Source organism: Psammomys obesus, unplaced genomic scaffold (assembly GCF_907164565.1).
Source record: "Psammomys obesus unplaced genomic scaffold, mPsaObe1.curated_primary_1811, whole genome shotgun sequence".
In the NCBI taxonomy this organism is placed as follows: Eukaryota; Metazoa; Chordata; class Mammalia; order Rodentia; family Muridae; genus Psammomys; species Psammomys obesus.
Window position 1 is genome coordinate 9,854,255 of NW_026585797.1, and position 22,015 is coordinate 9,876,269.

The following is a 22,015-nucleotide window of genomic DNA, read 5'->3' on the forward strand; positions in this document are numbered from 1 at the left end:
GACTCAGAGAAGACGGTAAGAAGCATGAAAGTATGAGAGGGGCACAATTACCAACTCTTCTTCAGCTGGGGAGAACTGTAAAGATGAGCAACAAAGGAAACAGAATTTAAATAGATCCCGTGTCTCCCTCCAGCCTTTTAAAACATTCTTGATGTCTTTTCTGTCAGCTCTGAGTCTTCTCAGTTGAAAATGATCTATTTTTTCTTTTCTACAGAGCCTCAAGACACATTCTGTGTTGTTTCACAGTTCTGTGCACAGCCCCTGAAGGTAACAGAAATGCTTTGACAGAGAGATGAAGAAAGACCCTGTAAGTAAAAGTTAATTTACACGGGCTCTACGCAATTTCACTTCCCTAGGATCACACCCGCCCTTTTGTGCCCGTAATCCATGAATACATCTGTTTCTCCTGGAGGAATGGAAAGTGACATAAGTCAGGCTTCAATGGAGATGAGATTTAATAATCCTTTTTTAAAGAGTCACAGAAGATTGTGACTTTTGAACTTCTAAATGAACCAAGAACAGATTCGTTGACAGAATAATGAGGAAAAACAAAACAAAACAAAACAAAACAAAAAAACAACACAACCAAATTCTGGATACGTGTTTACTATAAGAAAGCTGCTGTGGATAAGTAAAATTTCTGAAGAAACCCAGAGTTTTAACAAATGTTCCTATGAACATTTGAGGCTTCCAACTTCTGTATTATATTTTTAGAATTTGAAAATACTTGAAAAATCACATGATTACAAATGCTATGGAAATAAAAAAGAGGCTGGAAAAGAAAAGAATACAAGAATTTCTGTAAAGTAGAAATTGCTTTTCAGAACACCAAACCCATATTGTTTGGCTTAGTTACTCATCTTTTTCTAGTAATTTGTTTACCAACATTTGGGTCCATGAATCAACTATGAGTATTAGAACTCTGGCTAAGAAATTTTCCTTCTTTCTTTCTTTCTTTCTTTCTTTCTTTCTTTCTTTCTTTCTTTCTTTCTTTCTTTCTTTCTTTCTTTCTTTCTTTCTCTCTTTCTTTCTTTCTTTCGTGCTAGAAAGAACAAGTGCTTCTTTGAAAATGCTTAACATACAGACAATTGGTCAACTAAGAACAACACACTGAGCCAAATAACTGTGTTTCTTCATAGGATATCATAAAGCAGTCTCTCTTCAAAGAAGGAACTCAGAGATGAAGTGCCTAAAAGGAGTGTCTGTTGGGTCAGAACACTGGTCTGATCAGTGTTATTCTTTATAATGGTCTTGGTTAATCTAGCAGAGAAGTGACCATAAAGAAAAGTCCTTTTGTAAAACTGTCCATGAAAGCCTCAGAGCTATGGTCAGTGCAGACCCCAGTGACTTGTACCAAGAGTGAGGAAATGGAAAGTTAGATGCCCATTCATTTTTTAAAAAATAAGTCCTTAGTATACTGCTTTATGCAGGAAGTTGCCAGTTCTCCTGGAAAAATATGATAAATATGCTAGCATGGTCTTAAGAGTTATTCCAACAACAATTGTACTCTTACTAAAGATGTCGAGTTAAGAACATTTCAGAGGAGTGCCAGTCTAAAGCTGACCACTTGAGAGTTATGTGAAACTCCAGTTTGTGAGGATGCGAACAAGTTAGTAGGAAAAGCGATACTTTGTGCTCAGAACACATGGGAAAAAATCCCAAGGTGAAATATATTTAACACAGGACTTTTCAGAGCGTTTATTAGACTAACACAAATCTTTTTGAACTTGGAGGTGGTGGCAACAGAATGCACCATTTGTTCAATTTATTAGTTAGTGGGTCTTCATTTTGGAAGGCTCTTTAGTAGCATCTTAACTCTTCTATGCAGCAGAGAATAAATCCTGAAGAGAATTTAGTCTTTCTTCTCTTGATAGGGTAACATATAAATTCTTGCACAAAATATTTTATATTTTAACTTTAATTCAATTTCATGTTCCTCAGAAGCTTTTCTGTCAACTTTTATAATTTTTGACAGAAAATAGAATAACCCTCCCCTTTTAAAATCAGTCGCTCATTTCTTATTCTCTCTCTCACACACACAATTTGTCAAATATACACTCTTTAAGGTGTTTCAAAATTAAAAGGAAGTAGATTTTCTTTTGTAAGACTATCTTTCCATTTTTAATTTTTTAAAATGTAAGAACATAGCATTTGATTTTTTCAGAAGTTGAAATTTTGATATAATTTAGCATAGGTTGATACAAATTGTTAGAAATTAATAAGTAATTAAATAAAAAACAAATTTCTAAAATGTTTGTGGTAATCACCAGGATACTTAAATGAAATCTAACTGAAGCAGTCAATTATTCAGTCGTAAAAACAGTCCCAGTGCCTAGTCCCTGGGAAAGGAGAAACAGTGTAGCTGTATTGCCATCCAGATTGCAAAACAATCTGTGAACCTTTTAGAAATTGAGGCCAATTTAATAGTATTAAAGTTCTTCATATTTTAAAATATTTAAAGGGGAACTTCCTCAAGATCTTCTCCAAACATGGAAAATATAGAAACTTTGTTTATACTGATTAAATACATGCCATTTCAGGAATACCATCTGCATCCAATACTTTTTCAGACTGTATAAATTTACATTGAAAGTTATACAGGACTCAGCCAAATAAAATGTTTCCTTAAAGTCCCTGATGATAATATACTATTTTTTGAGGGGTAACGTTAACCAACTTAATTGGGCAAATAGGATCAGGTCAAGAAAGTAAAAGAATCAACACAAGACATTTGTAGAACTATAAGCTTAGCTTTTCCTCAGTGAAGGAACAAAAAGTTATTTTTTTTAATCTATATTGTTTTTTTCTTTCACTACTTTACACAAAACAGATTCCTCTTGTCTTTGCAGTATAGCTTTCAATACGAAACTATAAATCTTGATTGGGGAGCAGGGAAATAGATTGAAGGTTTGTGATCATACAGTGTCTGTAGTGCTTGAGTAGAGAACCTGGGAATGTCATGTACTGTGTTCCCTCTGACTTGTAGCCATCTGGCAGGCAGCTGCCACATTTGAAAGATGTCATTGGCTGCATCATTAACCTGATGTGCTGGGGATCACCCTGCTTCCTATTGACTTCTGAAGACTCCTTAATCAGAGAGCGTTTGGACAACAGAATTATTGATATCAGCTACTGGTAAAAATTGCCAAATTGTTATATATAATCATTGCTGTCTTTTTCCTTTCTCCTTAACCCATTAGCAGTGACAGATGAAAGTAAAACTAAAGGGTAGCTAAATGGATTACTTTTATCAATGACACCTACCTTGCATTTTACAGGTACATTTGGTGATATGCCACCTTCTTGAGAAACCAAGGGCTTCTGTTACAGTCAACTGGTCCAGGTTGGTAGTGTATGTATAAAAAATATTCCATTCTGTATCAAAACTAGGCACATGCCTTTATTTATAGTAACAGAAGTTAACAGAGCTGAGCAGTTTTGACTTGGGTGCTGTTTCTTGGCATCCTACATCAGACATCTACATCTCAACACATCTCTGCCTACTACTCCAGGGATCTATTCTCAGGTTCATCTGTGGGCGAAAGGAAGGTGATACCACGCGTGGAGCTATACTGGTGAGTAGCTAAAAGCACAACCTCTCATTCATATTGCTTCAAAACAAAGACAGCATATATGTTTCAAAAAAAGAATATATTCATCTCTTTTTGGTGCTGAACCAACAGTATTGTATGATGCAAGGTTTTAACAAATGATAATAAATACAAATTTTACCGTAGAGTATGTTTTAGACAAATGTGTCTTTAATATGTAAATCCTACACTGTAGGTTGTTCTTTTTAATTTTTTTCTTTTGTTTTTGCAGTGGTAGAAAATGTTGAATTATTGTCCATCAGCGTGAGCCAAAGGTTCAGGTTCATTACTGAGATCCCCAGAATGCCAATATTTGCAATGCAAACAATTAGAATCCCACCGTGTGAAGGGCTCTGACACAAGCCTGCCTGTCTCTAATCAGCCAGTCTCCACGAGAAGTCTTCCTGCTTCCATGGACCCTGCTTTCATACAGGGGCAGCTGCATGAAGCTGCCCGATAACCTTGGGATTGATTGACTATGCCAGACGTCTTACTCATTACCCACAGAGACACAGAGACAGCAGTATGTGGCGGGACCTTATATCATTTTCATGTTGAACCTCCTGGGTCCAGCCACCTCCCCTTCCACAACAGCACCATTATTTTTTCGGGGAACATACTCAAGGTCAATGCTGTTTTTGTGCTTGCCTTTTCCTCGGCTCCACACAAAAAGAAGGAGAAAACAAAATAAAACCACTCCCAGGAATGTGAAACAGCCCATGGCTGTAGATACCAGTATTGTTTTAAGGTCCAGGGAAAAGGTATTGGCATTAGTGCCGTTGGAAACAGTGTCATTGGAGTCGGTCATGTACATAGGGGTCCTGTTTGCGTAAAGGAATCGGTCTGAAGTGAATCCCTTCACAGTGAGAGATGCTGTGAAGGTGTCATTTCCGGCAGCATTGCTAGCGATGCAAACATACATGCCACTGTCTTGATCCTGGGCAAAACGGATTTCCAAGGTGCCGTCACCCAGCACAGTGGCCCTTCCGTTGGACTTGGTGGTGACAAAACGCCTTCGGGGTGTCACCCAGGAAATCACTGGCTGTGGGTCTCCATCGGCATTGCACTCGAGTTGGACCGTCTGTCCTTCATCCACTAGAAGATGCTGCAACTTCTTTTCACGGATTTTGGGTTTTTTGCAGGTAAAATAAAAAGAAAGAGCAGTGCTATGGAAGTCCTTAAAGGACCGTTCACGGATGGTGTCTGGCCCGGCACACATGGGCTGCTGGCTCCCAAACTGCAGGGTGGCCTGTCTCTGCAGGAGCCAGAGGAGCCGGCAGTCGCAGGCTAGTGGGTTGTTGTTAATGCTCAGGACCTCCAGAGCCCTAGGGGAGGAGAAGACATTCTCTTCCAATGTTTCCAGCAGGTTCTGAGATACGTTGAGCACACGGAGGAAGCGGAGCCCTTGGAAAGAGTGAGGTTCAATGGTGCGGAGCTGGGCCCCGACTATATGAAGCTCCTGTAGGCGGATCAGGTCAGAGAACATGCCTGCTTCAATAGTGCTGATGGGATTGTAGGAGAGATTAAGGTGGGTCAGGTACACAAGGTGTTTGAAGGCGAGGAAAGGGACAGTGGACAGGTTGGTGTTAGTAATGGAAAGGGACGTGAGGTTGAGACCATAGAGGCTGTTGGCTGGCATCATGTCCAGCAAAGGCCAATAGTCAATCTCTAGGTGTTTCAGGTGGAACAATCTTTTAAAGGCATACACAGGCATATTGTTGATATTAAGATGCTTCAGATGCAGGGTGATGAGGCTGTGGAGGTGGGAAAGGGCTTCTGTTGGTACCGCTGTCAAGTTGCACTTCTCCAAGGTGAGCTGTTCCAAGCTAAGCAGTCCGCTGAAGGCCCTGTGTGATATATAAACCAGATCATTGTCCCCCACTTCTAGAGACTTCAGGTTATGGAGATCTTGGAACATGTAGTCCAGCAAAATGACAATCTTATTCTCACTGATGTCAAGCTTGGTGAGGTTGGACAGCCCCGTGAATACTCCCAAAGGGACCAACTTAAGGCGATTGCCTTTCAGGCGGAGGGAGCGGAGGTTAAAGAGGTTGTTAAATGCTCCAGGCTCCACATTGGCAATGATGTTGTCACTCAAGTCTATCTCTTCCAACAGGGGATAGGATATGAATTCTTCGGGGTTTACGCTTTTTAATCGATTTTTGCTGAGGTCCAAGATTTTGGTCTCAATGGGAATGCCTTCCGGGATGGCAATCAAGCGTCTTCTGTGGCAGCTAACAGATTTGTTCTGGGCAGAGCACTCACAGCGAGCAGGGCAGCCAACAGAGGAACCCAGGAAGAGTAACACCACAGCCAGACCCAGGAATGGCTGCCAGCATGGTATGGCCGTGTGAAGCATGACTCCACTTCTTAGTCTACACCTTGGTTATGGGCCTGCATGGATGAGGAAAGAGAAGGGGAAAAAGACAAGTTAGGACAGAGACAGGGAAAGGGGCATAAATAAAGGAAGCATGTTAGAACACAAAGATACAGGATCTGGTGGCAACCAAATCTGGCGTTGTACTCAAGGGTTCCCATTTTATCTAATGATCTTCAGCAAGTTATTTCATTTCTGTATTTAGGTGTCCTTGGCTATTAAGTGAAGCTAAAGGAAGTGGTGGATGAAAAAAAGAAAAAGAAAGAAAAAGGAAACAACATGACTGCTCCTAAGTATGGTGGAGGAGATGGTTTATTGTAGATAAAAGAGGAGCATAGCCAGAGACAGGGGCATCTTGGCAAGTCCAGGCTGGCCACAACCCTGAGCCAAGTGAAGAGACAGGGAGGGGAGAGGAAGAAGGTAGAGCAGCTTCTGACCAAGATCCCTAGCCTGGGCCAAGGGACTGGCCAAGAGAGCAGAAGAAAGGGCCAGGCAACCAAAACGGCTGGATTATATAGTGAAGGGCAGCTGGGGGAGAACGGTAGGGCAGGGGCAAGCCATGCTAGCCAGTAAGTCCTTGTAAGAGGAAAGGGATGAAGGATGCAGGGAGAACAGAACCTGGCAGCCAGTGGCCATTTGTCCTGGGTTTGAGACCTGACAGGTGCCAACTATCAGAACTTCTAAGAATTATGAAGAACAACTCAGGATTGGAAAACTATAGAGACAAGTTCAGTGTGTGGCACAGACTAAGGAAAACAGTACATATTCCACATACAAAAGAGTATTTTGTATGTGAAAGACTATTTTGTATGTTTTCTGAGGAGTATGGGGAAGGGGGATAAGGGGAAGAGAGAGAGACCGGAAGGAGGGGGGGGGGCTATGATCTGGATGTAAAGTGAGTGAATAGATAAATATATCAAATAAAACAAAAACAAACAAAAAGACTATTTTAGCTTCCTACAATTTAGACCTTGCTCAAAGATTGAGGATATATATTAATATATTATATATATGTATATATCAACACAAAAATGTTCCCATGATTCTTTTTGTAAGTAAAAACAAAAGGTTGCAGGACATTTTTTTTTTTTTTTTTTTAGGATTTTGCTGTTGGCTTGCTAATAGTCAACTTGATGTGTCTTCATATGCCTTTATCCCTGTCGGTGGCCTGTTAATGCTTGTTAGAACTCTCTCTCTCACTTCCTCTTTTGGCACAGGGTCTCACTGTATCTCCTTGGCTGGCCCATAACTGGGGAAAGCAGGTGTCCTTGGATTCACAGAGACCCGCCTGCTTCTTCAACCTTTGAGCGTGAGGATTAAGAGCATATGCCACTATACTAATGAATCATTTCTCAGTAAATTATTTTTAATCAGACTTTATAAAGTATAGCTAAAGTTCTATGTGGGGGATATTTTTGGGCAAACATTACTAAGTCTTTTTTGCTTATAGGACCTAGAATGCCCATTGTTTTAAGTAACAACTAGTTTTCCACCTGTTTTTTTTTTTTTTTAAGAGTGGAGTAGGTACAGTTCCTACTCCTATAGTGTAGTGGGAGAACACCAAAGAGAGGAAGACCCAAGGTATCAATTTTACTGAAGACTTTAAAAGAAGAAACAAACAAGCAATTTCTAACAGGGAGTTAATTGGTTAGATTTAAATGTCAATTTCTTCCTCTTCTACTGTTAGTACATGTGAAATATTTATCAAGGTCCTTCCTGTGCAGGCAGCTCTCATTTCTCAACCTTCAAGTCTCAGCCTGAAATCTCCAATCCTCCCCAAGCCTTCTGAAGAGCCACTGGCATTCTATGACCTCTGAATGATTTGGGATTAGTCAGTATGTTTTCAAATATTTGAGTCCTTTCTAAATGTAATATGCCTTCGGTTATAATTTTAGAATATACCATGTAAATTTTCAATTCTTTGGAATTATTGAGATTATTTTATTGTATCTCCATATTACTCATCTCATTTTGTGTCTACTAGGAATGGATGTCTCTGCTTTTTGGGGTGTATTGGTCTTTAAAAGTCACCATAACTTATTTTTATTTACCTTTTCCAAATACAATATTTTTACTAATTATTTGGGAATTTCATACAATGGACTGTAAAATCAACTTTCACTTGCCTGCTTATTGTCTTGGAGGCTTATTGCCTCTGTCTGCAAACCTAGGCCTAGTCCTGGAAGCTCCTAGCCTTCATACAGTCTAACCTATGCCTAGAATGTTTTCAGCCTCTGAATGAGGCTTACCCTTTCTTGTTCTCACTGAGCTATGGGCTGGCTGGTTCAACTTAGTTATTCTGGCTCAAACTCCTCTCCCAGCTGATTTACTCAATCTGGCTTTTCTCTCAGTCTCTGGATTGCTCAGTTTTGCCTCAAGCTAACTCCAACAATCTGCTCTAGTCTCCTGGCTCCTTCTTATTCTCTGGCTCATTCTGTCTTCACTTGTGATCAGCTTGTTCTCTCTGCAATCTGTCTCTTTATTATTGTCCCAGCACAACTTCCTCCCCTCTCTTTCATTGCCCCTTAAGAAGCTTTCCTTTTCTCTTCATGTGAGAGTTGGGTTTATCCTGTTCTGTCAAATCTTTATCTGATTCTCACTTTTTCTGCCACTCAATTAGGCATCACTTTCAAATATAGGTGCTTTCTTCTACAAATTAACTACCTTCATTTTTTTGGGATTAAAGGCCTGTTATAACAAGCCTAAGCTTTTCTTTACCTGATACTTTCACTATACCAAGTTGGCCTTGAACTCAAATCTGCTCTCCTCTGTCTCATCTCTTGGATTAAAGGCGTGTTTGTATGTGTCAGTACGATCACACAGATCTAGATATTTTGATGTGATCTCTTGCTAGCCGGATGGCACAGACTAAGAAGGTCTTTGGATGTTATCTCCTGCCAGATCAGCCTGTTCTGAATTGAAGTTCCTCTACAATGCACTCCAATGCTTCCCATTCCTTCCAGATCCACCCTTCTCCCCTTGAGCTCCCCTCATACACAGAGCAAACAAACAAACAGCAACAAGCCCACCAACTCCAATTTGTGTTGCTTATATACTCATTAGCACATGATCAAGTTCCCAGTGGCCAGCCCCTTAAAGAAAACGGAGTCATGCTGTGTCCTGGCCTTCCCCTCCTCCCCAACTGTGAGGAGCTACACTTCAGTATCCTTATCACAAACTTTAAGGACTCTCTTCAACAGCTTCCTGTCTGGACTGTTCCTTCTATGCAGGAGTGAATGGGCAGTTGTCACAGAAGCCTTCAATGTCTCTCGTTCTCAGTTATGAGTCCAGAGTCATTGATACCCAAAAGAAGCCTCCTTGCCCATAGCAGCTTGTGGCATCAGGGACCATGGCCGTCAGCCTGGTCTGCAGCACCTAGGACGGACCTCAACGTGGCTTCTGAGCAGCTGTGAGGATCATGCTCATCAACATGGAGAACACTGACGTTATCACGGTCTTGGGCGGCAGCACAGACACAGACATGAACTTTTTTCTTCAGGGCATCAGGGACCACGGAAGTGTCTCTTGAGGGGACTCAGTCCAGAAGATGAACCACTCTTCATCTTGGCCATCCTGCTGCTTGCTGCTCAGATTCAGCGTGTTGAGGGCGGGGCCTGCGTGAACTCAGGGCTGCTGCAGGCCACGCTGCCCGCGAAAGACCATTGTGTCTGCAGCCCCTTTGCAGCTCTGCAGCCTGTGTCTTTGTCCGCGCAGCATTGCCAACAGCATAACGGCAGCAGTAGCTGAGGCTCCATGCCGCCCGCAGGGCCCAAGGGCCGACGAGGTGGGCTCTGCCATTCTTTCCAATTCCATAGAACTATGGAAATTTTTAAAATAATAATAATAAAAGAGTTTCTTCCTATAAGACCTGCCTTTTGTTGTTGTTTTGGAGATAAAGTGCACCTGTAGGCTCATCCTCTGCCACCTTGTCTCCGTGGGGTTCTTGTAGGGTTCTGTGGCCCTGAATGGGTGCTGATGGTCGCTGCCATCTTGAATGTACCTCAGTTATAATTTACATGATTGGTTGTGTTGTTTAGATCTTATAAACCCTATTTTTTCAAAGTTACGCAATCAGTTACTAGGGGATCGGCATTAAAACTCCCAAATATGAGTTGGGTATGTTAGTGCACACTTTCAATCCCAGCTCTTGGGAGATAGAGATAGGCATATATCTGAGTTTGAGGCTAGCCTGGTCTACAGTTCCAGAACAGCTAAAGCTACACAGAGAAACCTTGTCTTGAAAAACCAGAAAATAAATAAAATTTAAAAACAACCTAAATATGATTTTTTTGTTTCCCTAGATTCTATAGCTCCTTTTGTATGTTGAAGCACTGATCTTATGCACAGGTTTGGTAGGAGATATAATAATCTTTTAGAAATGCTGCACTTAGGAACTGGCTGAAGAATGTATAGGGGAGAAAGAGGAAAGATGCATTCTAGTCGTTTAATAACTGAGTGGGTCCAAGTGTCCTTAGCTGAGACAAAGCCAACAGTGTGAGGAATTCCTGGCTCCTTCAAATGTACCCATTACTGGGACTTGAAGTGGGAATTGTTGGCTAAATTAATGATTTTCTATGTCTAATGCCAACACAGACGAGGGAAAGCTCAGAAGCCTCAAATCTCCTGAAAAACCTCAGGCCACTAAGAAATGCTGTCAGTGTGAGAAATAGTCTTCCAGGAAGAACACACTGATTGGTTGGTTGTCCAGCACCAACTGGCCATCCATGAAAACATGCAAAAAAGTAACCTTATATAGACCTGAACAGGTCTATATAATGATATATTTTTTATATATCAAATAATATATATTTTAGAACGTATGTGTGTACATGTACACACATATATATGTTAAAACATCATGATTTTAAAGAGAACAAGAAAAGGTATATGAGAGGGTTAGGGTGGAATAAAGGGAAGGAAAAAATAATATAATTATATTATAGTCTCAAAAAGTTAAATAAAATCAGTCTTTTCAAATATATGTATACATACATAAATATTAAAACAGTACTTTTTTGTAGGATGGGTAAATCTGTATTATAATTATATGGCTCTGGCTCAAAGTTTTATTATATGATTAGCTTAGAAATTTTAAATTTACTTTGAACTGGTGGTAAGGAATGTTCCATCATTCTTTATTTAAATTCTGTGAGGGCATGTTGTTATCATGCCAGCATTTGTTCAATGTATAAATAACAAGTTAGATAAGAAGATAATGGGCAGAGGGTTCCACTTCCCCCATCCTCTCAGCATGTGTCTTCACTTGAGTTTTTGATCTTCACCATTCTCATGAGTGTAAGATGGAATCTCAGATGTTTTTTGATTTGCATTTCCCTGATGACTAAGGACACTGAGCATTTCTTTAGGTGTTGCTCTGCCATTCGATATTCCTCTATTGAGAATTCTCTGTTTAGCTCTGTTCCCCATTTTTAAATTTGGTTACTTGGTTTGTTGGTATGCACACTTGTACAACCACTTTGGAAATTAATCTGGCACTTGCTCAGAATATTGGGAATTGTACTACTTCAAGACCCAGCTATACCACTCCTGGGCATATACCCAAAAGATGCTCCACCATACAACAAGGACATTTGATTAACTATGTTCATAGCAGCTTTATTCATAACAACCAGAATCTGGAAACAGCCTAGATGTCCCTCAACCAAAGAATGGATACAGAAATTGTGGTACACTTACACAATGGAATACTACTCAGAAAATAAAAACAAGGAAATCATGAAATTTCTAGGGAATGGATGGAACTAGAAAAGATCATCCTGAGTGAGGTATCCCAGAAGCAGAAAGAAATGAAAGGTATATACTCACTTATAAGCAGATATTAGCCATATAATATAGGCTAATCATACTACAATCTACAGACCTAAAGAAACTAAATAACCTAGAAGACCTTAGGGAGGAAGCTTAATTCTAAATCAGAAGCACAAACAAGATAGATTCTGGAAGTGGTGGTCAAAAGGGAATAGGACGGGATAGATGTTCTCTTAAAGACTCCACCCAGCAATGGATCCAAGCAGATGCTGAGACTCACAGCCAAACTTTGGGCAGAACTTAAGGAATCCTATGGAAGAAGGGGGGATAGAAGGACCCGGAAGGGACTGAAGTGCCAGAAGGAAACCAACAAAGCCAACACATCTGGGCCCGGTGGGGCCTGCAGAGACTAACGCACCAACTAAGGACCATGAATGAAGAAGAGCCCCTGTTCAGATGTAGCACAAAGGCAGCTCAGTCTCCAAGTGGCTTTCTTAATAAGGGGAGCAGGGGCTGTCTTTGACATGGACTTAGTGGTTGGCTCTGTGATCACCTCTCACTGGAGAGGTGGCCTAACTAGGCCACAGGGAAGAGGACCCAGGCAGTCCTGATAAGACATGATTGGCTAGGATTACATAGTATGGGAGGAGGACCTCCCCTATTAGTGGACTAGGGGAGGAAGAGGGAGGGAGGGTGAGACTTGGAGGAAATGAGGGAGGGGGCTACAGTCGGGGAACAGTAAATAAATTGTAAATAATAATAATAATAATAATAATAATGAAACAAAATTTAAAAAAAATGGAAAAAGCAAACATCCCAATCAACCAATGATCTGATGAACAGATATTTCTCAGAAGATGAACTACAAATGGCCAACAAACATGAAAAAAATGCTCAATATTACTAGGCATTAGGAAAATGCAAATTAAGACGACTTTGAGTTTTCAGCTCACGCCATTCAGAATGGCTGTTATTGAAGAAAGACTAGCAGACGCTGATGAGAATGTGAACAGGGGGCTGTCACAGAGTCCTGTTAGGAATACAAGTTGATCTAACCCCGTTGAGCTCAGCTTAGTGTTTTGTCTTAGAACTAGCATACAACACAACTACTGCACTTTAGGGCATGTCCTCAAAGGACGCAAAGCCAACACGGCAGAGATACAGTTATGCTTATTGAAGCACTATTGAGAATACCCACATTATAGGATAAGCTGGGGTAACCATCAACAGACTGTGGGATAGCATATATTGGAATTTTATTTAGCCATAAAAAAAGAAATTATGTTGTTGGCTAGTATACTTTTGCAACTGGGGATATCCTATTGAGCAAAAAAAGCAATAACACAGAAAAAGAAAAAGCACATATTTGATTTGTGAGTATTAGAATTTTTATATAAACATATACACGTGATATGAAAATATTAGGGAAACTTAAAGGATTCTATCAGGAGGTGTAGACTAAGAATGTGGAACTGAGGTGAATACATGATTTATTTGAAAGAAATTATCTTTGTGAAGCCTAACACTATGGCTATAAGGAAAAAAGAATACAGTCAAAAAGCAGAGAGTCAGGAAGGTTGCTTCATATCTGGAACAGTGAAGCCATCACTGGTGGCAAAAGTAGAAAATCTGGGCCCACATTTCATACAAATTCTTTGATACAGCATAGAAACTATTGAGGAATTGGTTACCTCATTGTACTCCTCACAAATATTTTTCTGTTTTAGCCTAGAAGGGCTAACTGCTGACTCCATTTAGGTCTCACTGTCAACAGAAGTCTTGCAATCAAAGCTGTTCATCACATCCAACTGTGAGCAGGGTTTGACAAGATGAACTTTGTTTTGTTGAGAATAAAGGAGGAAGCTGAAGTCCACAGGGAGCTTACTAGGTTCTTTTCACTATTTCTGATCAAAGGGGTTCTCTCTCCAGCACAGTGATCAGTGCCTTTTTAAACTTAGCGTGTGAAGTTGGGTATTTTCAACTTTACGCTTTCTCTATGCTGGCTATTTACTTCCCACGCTCTCTTAAATGTAAGCGTCTGGAATCATGCAATAAATTAGAAAAGCAACCTACAAGAATGGAGCAAGCTTGTATCTACGCTCACTTACGTGGCTCAAGTTCTGATATTATGGTGAATCAGAACAGTAAGCATAGAAGGTGAATATAACAGGGCCTAGCACGTTAATAGCTGTAATCATAGCCATTAACAGGAGATAATGATTTTTTATGAGGCTCTGGTGGTCAGAATAGAGATCCAGCCAAACAAGTCATGGATCTCCTTGGGGGACAGGAGGACGTTGCAAGAAGAGATCTAATGGCTGATAGAGGGGTCAGAAGTGGACAGATAGTACAATGGATAAAGAGAAAAGGAGAGTTTTAGACATGTAATTTTAAAAACAGAAGAAAGGAAAGGGGTGGCAGCAGTCTGTTGTGTGAGAGAAAGTTTGAAAGGGACCAGTGACTTAGAGGGGTGGGTGGTAAAGACGTGCTAACCACCTCGGGCTGGGACTTGTATGGTGAGCTTTCTGGCAACTCAAAAAGGCTATAAAGCAATAAACAGGCACTATGCTAATCTGTGTAAAAGTCTTACACTAGTGAATGATTGCATTTTTCCCCAACAAAGCTATTTCCCAAATGGAGAAGGAGCTGGGTGGTGAGGGAAATGAAGTAGCAGAGAAAGAAAAGTGAAGAATTTGATAAATGAAGGTGCATCAAATAAATCTGGGGTCATAAAAGAGACTCAAACACTCCAGATGTCTAAAGTAATCAATCAGAAATCTGGAAAGATCTGAGTAGTTAGTGTTTCCTGGACCTGACAGATTTTAAAGTTGATTCCTTTGGAGTGGTGGCTTCTGGGCTTTTCTGGATCTAGTCAAAGGGTATTTCATTCATGATTCTCTTTGACTGGGAGGAGCGAGTCTGCTGAGTACTCATTACCGGTCTCTGGAGGTGTTGTATGTTAAGTACCCTCCCGGCTGCAGCACTGTGAAGGGCTGAGGACAACCATGGTGCTAACTTTCTCACGCTTCATTTAGGACATGGGGGGGGGAGGGCAGCACCTCCCTGTAAAGGCCCGGAAAGCACAAAAACAATCCAAACACCCTGTCACAGGAAAACATCTACTTTCTATTTATTTTGCAAGTTTTCCAGCAAAGATGTAAAAGGTGTGATGTCTTTGTAGCAGCAGGGGAAACTATTAAAATTTTCACATAATCCCTTTTCAACTTGTGATTTTACAAGCGAAATCACCCATTTTTCTTTTTAAAAAATTTTTAATGAATTAAATTTTTTATTGATTATAGTTTATTCACCTTGTATCTCAGCTATAGTCTCCTCCCTCATCCCCTCCCAATCCTACTCTTCTTCCCTTATCTCCTCCCATGGCCCTCCCCAAATCCACTGGTAGGGGAGGCCTTCTCCCCTTCCCTCTGACCCTAGCATATCAGGTCTCATCAGGACTGGCTGCATTATCTTCCTTTCTAGCCTGGTAAGCTGCTCCCCCTTCAGGGAGAGGTGATCAAAGAGCCAGCAAATGAGTTCATGTCAGAGACAGTCCCTTTCCCCTTACTAGTGGACTCACTTAGAGACTGAGCTGCCATGGGCTACATCTGTGTACGGGTTCTAAGTTATCGCCATGCATGGTCCTTGGTTGGAGTATTAGTCTCAGAAAGACCACTGTGCCCAGATTTCTTGGTTCTGTTGCTCTCCTTGTGGATCTCCTGTCCCCTCCAGGTCTTTCTATCTCCCCCTTCTTTCATAAGATTCCCTGCACTATGCCTAAAGTTTGGCTATGAATCTCATTTACCTAAGGCTGTAACCTCAGTATTGGAGAAAATATTCGAATCTACTTTATTCGTATCCTGACTTCTGAAGCTTTCCTTTTGTTGTATATATTTTATTTATTTATTGTTTGAGATCTTCTGTATATACTTCTCTCATTCTCTTTTTCATAAATCACTACACAAAGTTTTATAAAATAGCCTATAGTCTATCTCTCTATCTGTATACTTTTTGTTGGTTTTGAGACAGGGTCTTATGTAGCTGAGAATTGCTGTCTATGCCTCTGTAGTTCTGGGAATACAGGAACCTGTCACCATAGTTCTTAAAAATAGAAACATGCACGACTTTCTCAATTCCCTCTGGGCTATGCTCTGCTTTCTCTATGGCCATAGAAAAAGACAAATCTATTCTGAAACATGAGTTCATCTTGTATTCAGGTGACTGTCTAACAGTTAGCAAAGACTGTCCTAAGCCATTAATTAATAGTTTTTGCTTAATCTTTCCTCTGCCGTGGGAGCTCCCTGCTCGGGTGTTTATTTCGATCCCTTTGAAATGCAAATTATTGCTCTTCTCCAATAGTTTCAAATCTCCTTTTGGCCTACATAAAGAGGAATTTGGACATATAGATATGCCTATTCTACTTAAGGGTTTTAAAGATGAAAGTGGGGCTGTCTAATTTAAGGTTTACTTCCCCTTGAAATTAATATTACTAATCAAAAGGCAGTCAGCCTAAAATGTCTAGTAGCTTCATAACTATGATTCAAAGAGCCCACAAACTCTGGTAGTATTTAATCATGGCCTGGAGCACTGATGTGCTTCAAATCTGAACAGTCTTCTTCTCTCAGTGTTCCTACTTGAAAGTGGAGTCATAGTAACAATTCTACAGGAGCTAAGTGAAAAAATACTGTGATAATGCAGCTGAAGGAAAGGGGGAAGTTACAAGTGTGTCTGACACCAAATCTCTCTACATATTCAGATTCTTTATTGATGTAATAAATACTCTACCTACTTAGAGTAGATTAAGGTAAGTAGGACCCATGACAATTTTGTTTTCCTAAGAAATGAGTTACATCTTTCTAAAGATAGACACAAGAAACTCTGAGGTGCGTGCCACTGTTTACTTGGAGAGAAGAAAAGAATGTTCAACTGCTTCTGCCGACTGAGTCTAAGTTCTAAGATATACCCCGGCCATCTGTACAATGCGTGTGGCCACAGAGGACGCTGCCCCATTAGTGGGTTATTAAAGTTTACTTGGGAAAATGAGATCAAATGGAAGAAAATCCTGTGAGGCAGTTTTTCCCTTAGATTCCTGAGTTTTATCTACTGTCCCACGAAGCACCGGAGTCTTTGAAATGTGGAGACTCACGAACAAAGGAACATCTCTCTGGAGGTTACCTGATTTAATTAGTCGGTGCTGAAAGCAACTAGACATTTCAGCTTCATTCTTGTTAAAAGCTGTTAAGATAAGATAGCTGCTTTAAATTCCTTCTGGACAACTCTAGAAATGAAACAAATATAAATTTATACCAGCTTCTATGACTGATAAACCCTGGAATCTTAGCGGCTTAATGTAGAAGTTTCTTAGTTCTGCTCCATGAAGTCACTAAGGGATTTGGGCTCTCTTCTGCTTCCATCCTTTTCCGAATCCTGCCTATTCAAAAAAGGACCACAATTTGAGGCTTTTATGAATGAGATTTGATGATTACACTCCATTTGCCACGACTCAGTCAAGTAGGCACATAGATGCAACAGAGGCTTGGAAATTTTCCAGTCATTGGGAATAATGAATAGAGTCAGTGCCAGCTGATTTTACTATTGACTTATTTTGTATGCATTGTTTTGTGTTTCTATGATGCTAGAATGGGCTTATGCATCTGGAAACTGTCCGTTTATATAAAAGTATTATCTTTGTATATTTTTTCATATTTTCACACACTGAAGATGCAGACACATCTTACCACAGTTAGGTTCAATCTTGGGTTTTTGTTGATGTAACTAGAGTGAGTACTGAATCTACAATTTTGATTGGTGTGCCATCCTATTTTTCTATTTTTTTTTGTTCACTTATTTTCCTAAGAAGGTAAGATATCAGATTTTACCCTCAGCAACCTTAGTGCCATGGAAAGATTTTAGTTAGAACAGCAAAGCCCTTCCTTATTCATGCTGACTTATGTCCTGTAAATGTGAACTAGAGCCCAAGGAATGATGCCACAACCTCCGCTGCTTAAACATACACAGGAAGAATCCCTGAGAGATGATCTGGACTGCTTGTCATTTCTTCTGAAGACACACTAACGTTACAAAAAATGAAAAGAGATATCATTTTGATAGTCACAAATAATAAAAATCACTGGATAGGAAAAAAGGGAGGTAGTTTCCTGACAGCTAATAATGTACAACATGACAAATGAAGTACCCATTCTTACTTCATACCAACAGGAATTCTGTTATTTTTGTAGTCAATTTTTGGATGAGACAAAGAAAGCAAAATTCAACCTGTTACAAAACTCTATAGCAATCAGGATGTGGAGGAAAATCTAATTCTTTACATCCTAAAAGTGTCCATTTCCCCCTCTAGCTGGAGAAAATACTTTGGAACTTTTACTTAATTTAGCAACTGGGAGTTGTCATTTTACTGCATGAATTCTAAGAACAGAAACTGGAATGTGGATATAACTTGGAAGCAGAAGAGTCCTTGCCTTGCAAGATGGGCTCTGGCAAGCTGTCAAGGGAGAAAGCATATTTAACTGAACTCAGTAAATATACACTGGGTCATGTTCATGTGCAAGACAGAGCTGGGGACACGGAGCAGCATAAGTGTAATTCATGTTCCCAAGCAGCTTATCATTATTAGGGAAACTCAATTATAACTGTAAACAAAGATACACCTTGTTATAGTGTTAAATGTACTGAATTATTGTGAAACTAATGTATACCGTGTAAAAATAACCATACTTATGATTATTATCTTTAATTGTACTTTATACTAGAATTAAAATGGCAACTACAGGAGAGATTTGTGGGAAACCTTCCAGTTCTTCCAGTTAAAAAAGAAGGAATGCATTTATATCTTTAAGGCTAATATAATTTCGGGAAAGTACTCATGCACCAAAGACTGGAAAGAGTACAGCAAATGTGAGCTACCAGACTGTAGAGCAGCACGTGTTCAGTCTGTCAATTCTTTTTCTAGATTCAGGCATGGGGAATGAAGAACACAGACCCAGCCCTTCAGAGACTAAGGATGGATGGCAAGTTTAAGGCTAAGCTTGGCTGCATAGTAAGACAGTATCTTAAAATAATAAAGATAAAGAAATGTTCTCAGTGACTATAAATTTCATCATGTACTTTTAACAAGTAGGAAGAAAACTATAATCACAGAAGCAGCAATCTGATATTATATAATATATGAGTATTATATGGTGTATAGAAATTATGTCTTTACCCAATTAATTGGCCACATTATCAGCTTAGGATAGAAGATAAATTTTTGTTTTAGTGGCTACTTCTATGTTCTCCAAGTTCAACTCTATCTCAAGGCTTTCTTCCATGAGTCCTTTGTACACATGGCTTATTAGTTCTACAGTAACATAGAGTCTATAAGTTGAATATATCTTAGAACAGTAGTTCTGAACAGTGGCACTCCAAACTCTTAAGTACAGAGTAAGTCAGTGGGAAAGAAACAGCTCCAGTTAGAATGCTTCAAAGAAATCTAACTAAAGTCTATATGCTTCAGTTAGCTGATCTGCCCAGAACCTCCTTATCCCCATCGTTTATTTGAGTCCTGCGGGAAGAAAGAAAGAAAGAAAGAAAGAAAGAAAGAAAGAAAGAAAGAAAGAAAGAAAGAAAGAAAGAAAGAAAGGACTTTGTTTCTGTGCTTAACAAGACCCTTACCAAAGTAGTTTAGGAGCAACTATCTTCTGAGGTAACAATAACGACAGCACAAGGTTTCCAATACCGAACACTTTCTACTTATGGCATGAGTTTCCTTTAATCTATGTTATCTCTACTGTTTCCTATATATTTTTACATAAACTCACTTAAATAATAAATACCATAAAAATAAAATTATAATTTAGAATGGAAGAATTGAAATTCATAATATGTATATGTTAGAAATAAACTTATGGTTTACCTAAAGCTTATCTTTCAAGGCTTTAAACCAGAGACTAGACTTTAAACCCTAGAGAAGTGTTAAAAGTCTGTCATTTTCCTCATAAAAATCAGAAGATTAACAGTTCACTTCAAAACTGATGACTATGTCCTCTTTGATTTATACCAAGTTAAGTAATCTGTACTTAAAAAATCAGAGTACCACACCACCCTCATTGCCCATCATGGGAAATACCTTGAAGACATAAGTGGCTTGGGTACTCTTCTTGGATTTTCTAAATAAGTCAAGAAACAATGGGTAATTTTGAGAGGATAAATAGGTAATAAATGGCAGAAAGGAGACTTTTTGTCTTCTCAACTTCTTAACATTCCCATCTTATGCCTCAAACACACTCCCTTTTTGATACAGCTTTGACATTTCTTCATTTTATTGGTTGGAATGAATTGCTACAGATAGGGTTATTAGCAAGCACTCTTTTTTTATGGAAATGATATTCCTAAGGAGTTAACAGAAAAATCATATTTGGATTGATGCCTTGATTCGTTTCCTTAGGTTGAAGATAAACATGTAACAGAAGTTCGGTCCATATAGGAACATGTTGAGGTTCAGTTGGCACCTGCGCGTCATGCATACGTGCACATACACACACCTATGTGCATATTACAAACAGTGGAAGGAAGGAAGAACAAATATGCATATTTTCAAGTTTATTATATTTGGGTAAACATTTCTGGAATCATCAGGATTCAGATTATCTTGAATATTATGTTTACCTTCATTCACCCTACATGCTAATTATCCCCAGCTGGATAAATTGTCTTTAAAGAAAAACCAATAAATAGCTCAGTAAATAGAATTTTTTGATTCAAAATGAAGGTGAAAACCAGATACAGTATGAAAAAGCCCAGAGACAGCATCAAACAGCTTATACACAGAAATGAATCCTGGCAATTGTACTCCACTTCAGAGGAAACAAGGTTTTTTGAGGCTATAACTCAGCCACAATGAGTATAATTCATACATTGTCTTTATATGAGATCTTCACTTGAGTATTTTTTAATTAAATGTTTTATTTTTTACATATTACAGTTTATTCATTTTGTATCTCAGCCGTAGCCCCCTCCCAATACCACCCTCCCTTCTGCTTCTCTTATTCCCCCCACCCCCAGTCCACTGATAGGGGAGGTTCTCCTCCACTTCCATCTGACCCTAGTCTATCAGGTCTCATCAGGACTGGCTGCATTGTCTTTCTCTGTGGCCTAGTAAGGCTGCTCCCCACTCAGGAGGAGGTGATCAAAGAGCCAACCCTTGAGTTCATGTCAGAGACAGTCCTGTTCCCCTTACTAGGAAGCCCACTTGGGGACTGAGCTGCCATGATCTGAGCAGGGGTTCTAGGTTATCTCCATACATGGTCCTTGGATGGAGACACAGTCTCAGAAAAGACCCCTGTGCTCAGATTTTTTTTTTGTTCTGTTGCTCTACTTGTGGAGTTCCTGTCCTCTCCAGGTATTACTATCTCCCCCTTCTTTCATAAAATTCCCTGCACTCTGCCCTAAGTTTGGCTAAAAGTCTCAGCATCTGCTTTGATACATTGCTGGGTAGTCTTTCAGAGGCTCTCTGTGGTAAGCTCCTGTTCTGTTACTTGTTTTCTCCTACTTCCAATGTCCACCCATTTGTCTTTCTGAGTGAGGATTAATCATCTTACCCAGAGTCCTCCTTCTAGCTCAGCTTCCCTAGGTGTACAGATTTTAGCATGTTTATCCTTTACTAGACGTCTAATATCCAGTTATGAGTGAGTATATACCCTGTGTGTCTTTCTGCTTCTGGGATACCTTATTCAGGATGATCTTTTCTAGATCTCACCATTTGCCAGCAAATTTTATGATATCCTTGCTTTTAATTGCTGAGTAGTATTCCATTGTATAAATTTACCACAATTTCTGTATCCATTCCTCAGTTGAGGGGCATCTGGGTTGTTTCCAGATTCTGGTTATTACAAAGAAGCTACTATGAACATGGTTGAGTAAATGTCCTTGTTGTGTATTTGAGTATTTAAAACCAAGTGAAGTCTTGGTTTAGTTAGCAGATAAGAAAATTGCTATTTTTTGTACTTTTTTTTATTATTAGTTACATTTTATTAACTCTGTATCCCAGCTGTATCTTGCTCCCTCATTCCCTCCCAATCCCACCCTACCTCCCTCATTTCCTCCCTGCCCCTTTCCAAGTCCACTGATAAGCAGACCTGGTAATGCCTATCTGACCAGAAGAAAAAAAAAACAGTAGTAACCAACAAATTCTGGCACAGATCACAGGGTTCACAAAATTTCAAAATAAGGAAAACATGGCATGGTTACTTGATATGCCTTTTCTTGGTTCTGTCCTTTATAA

The 22,015-nt window shown here is 39.6% G+C and overlaps 1 protein-coding gene across 6 annotated transcripts in view; it reads right to left on the minus strand.

Annotated features, from left to right (window-relative positions):
* Positions 1-3,321: 3,321 nt before the first annotated feature.
* Positions 3,322-22,015, minus strand: part of Lingo2 (leucine rich repeat and Ig domain containing 2) — a 1,311,965-nt gene continuing 1,293,271 nt past the window's right edge. For all 6 annotated transcript variants that reach the window (XM_055599279.1, XM_055599280.1, XM_055599281.1 and 3 more), the window contains one exon: positions 3,322-5,984. In XM_055599279.1, coding sequence (XP_055455254.1) covers positions 4,129-5,949 — 1,821 coding nt within the window. In that variant the 5' untranslated portion in view covers positions 5,950-5,984 and the 3' untranslated portion in view covers positions 3,322-4,128. The remainder of the gene's footprint in view (positions 5,985-22,015) is intronic.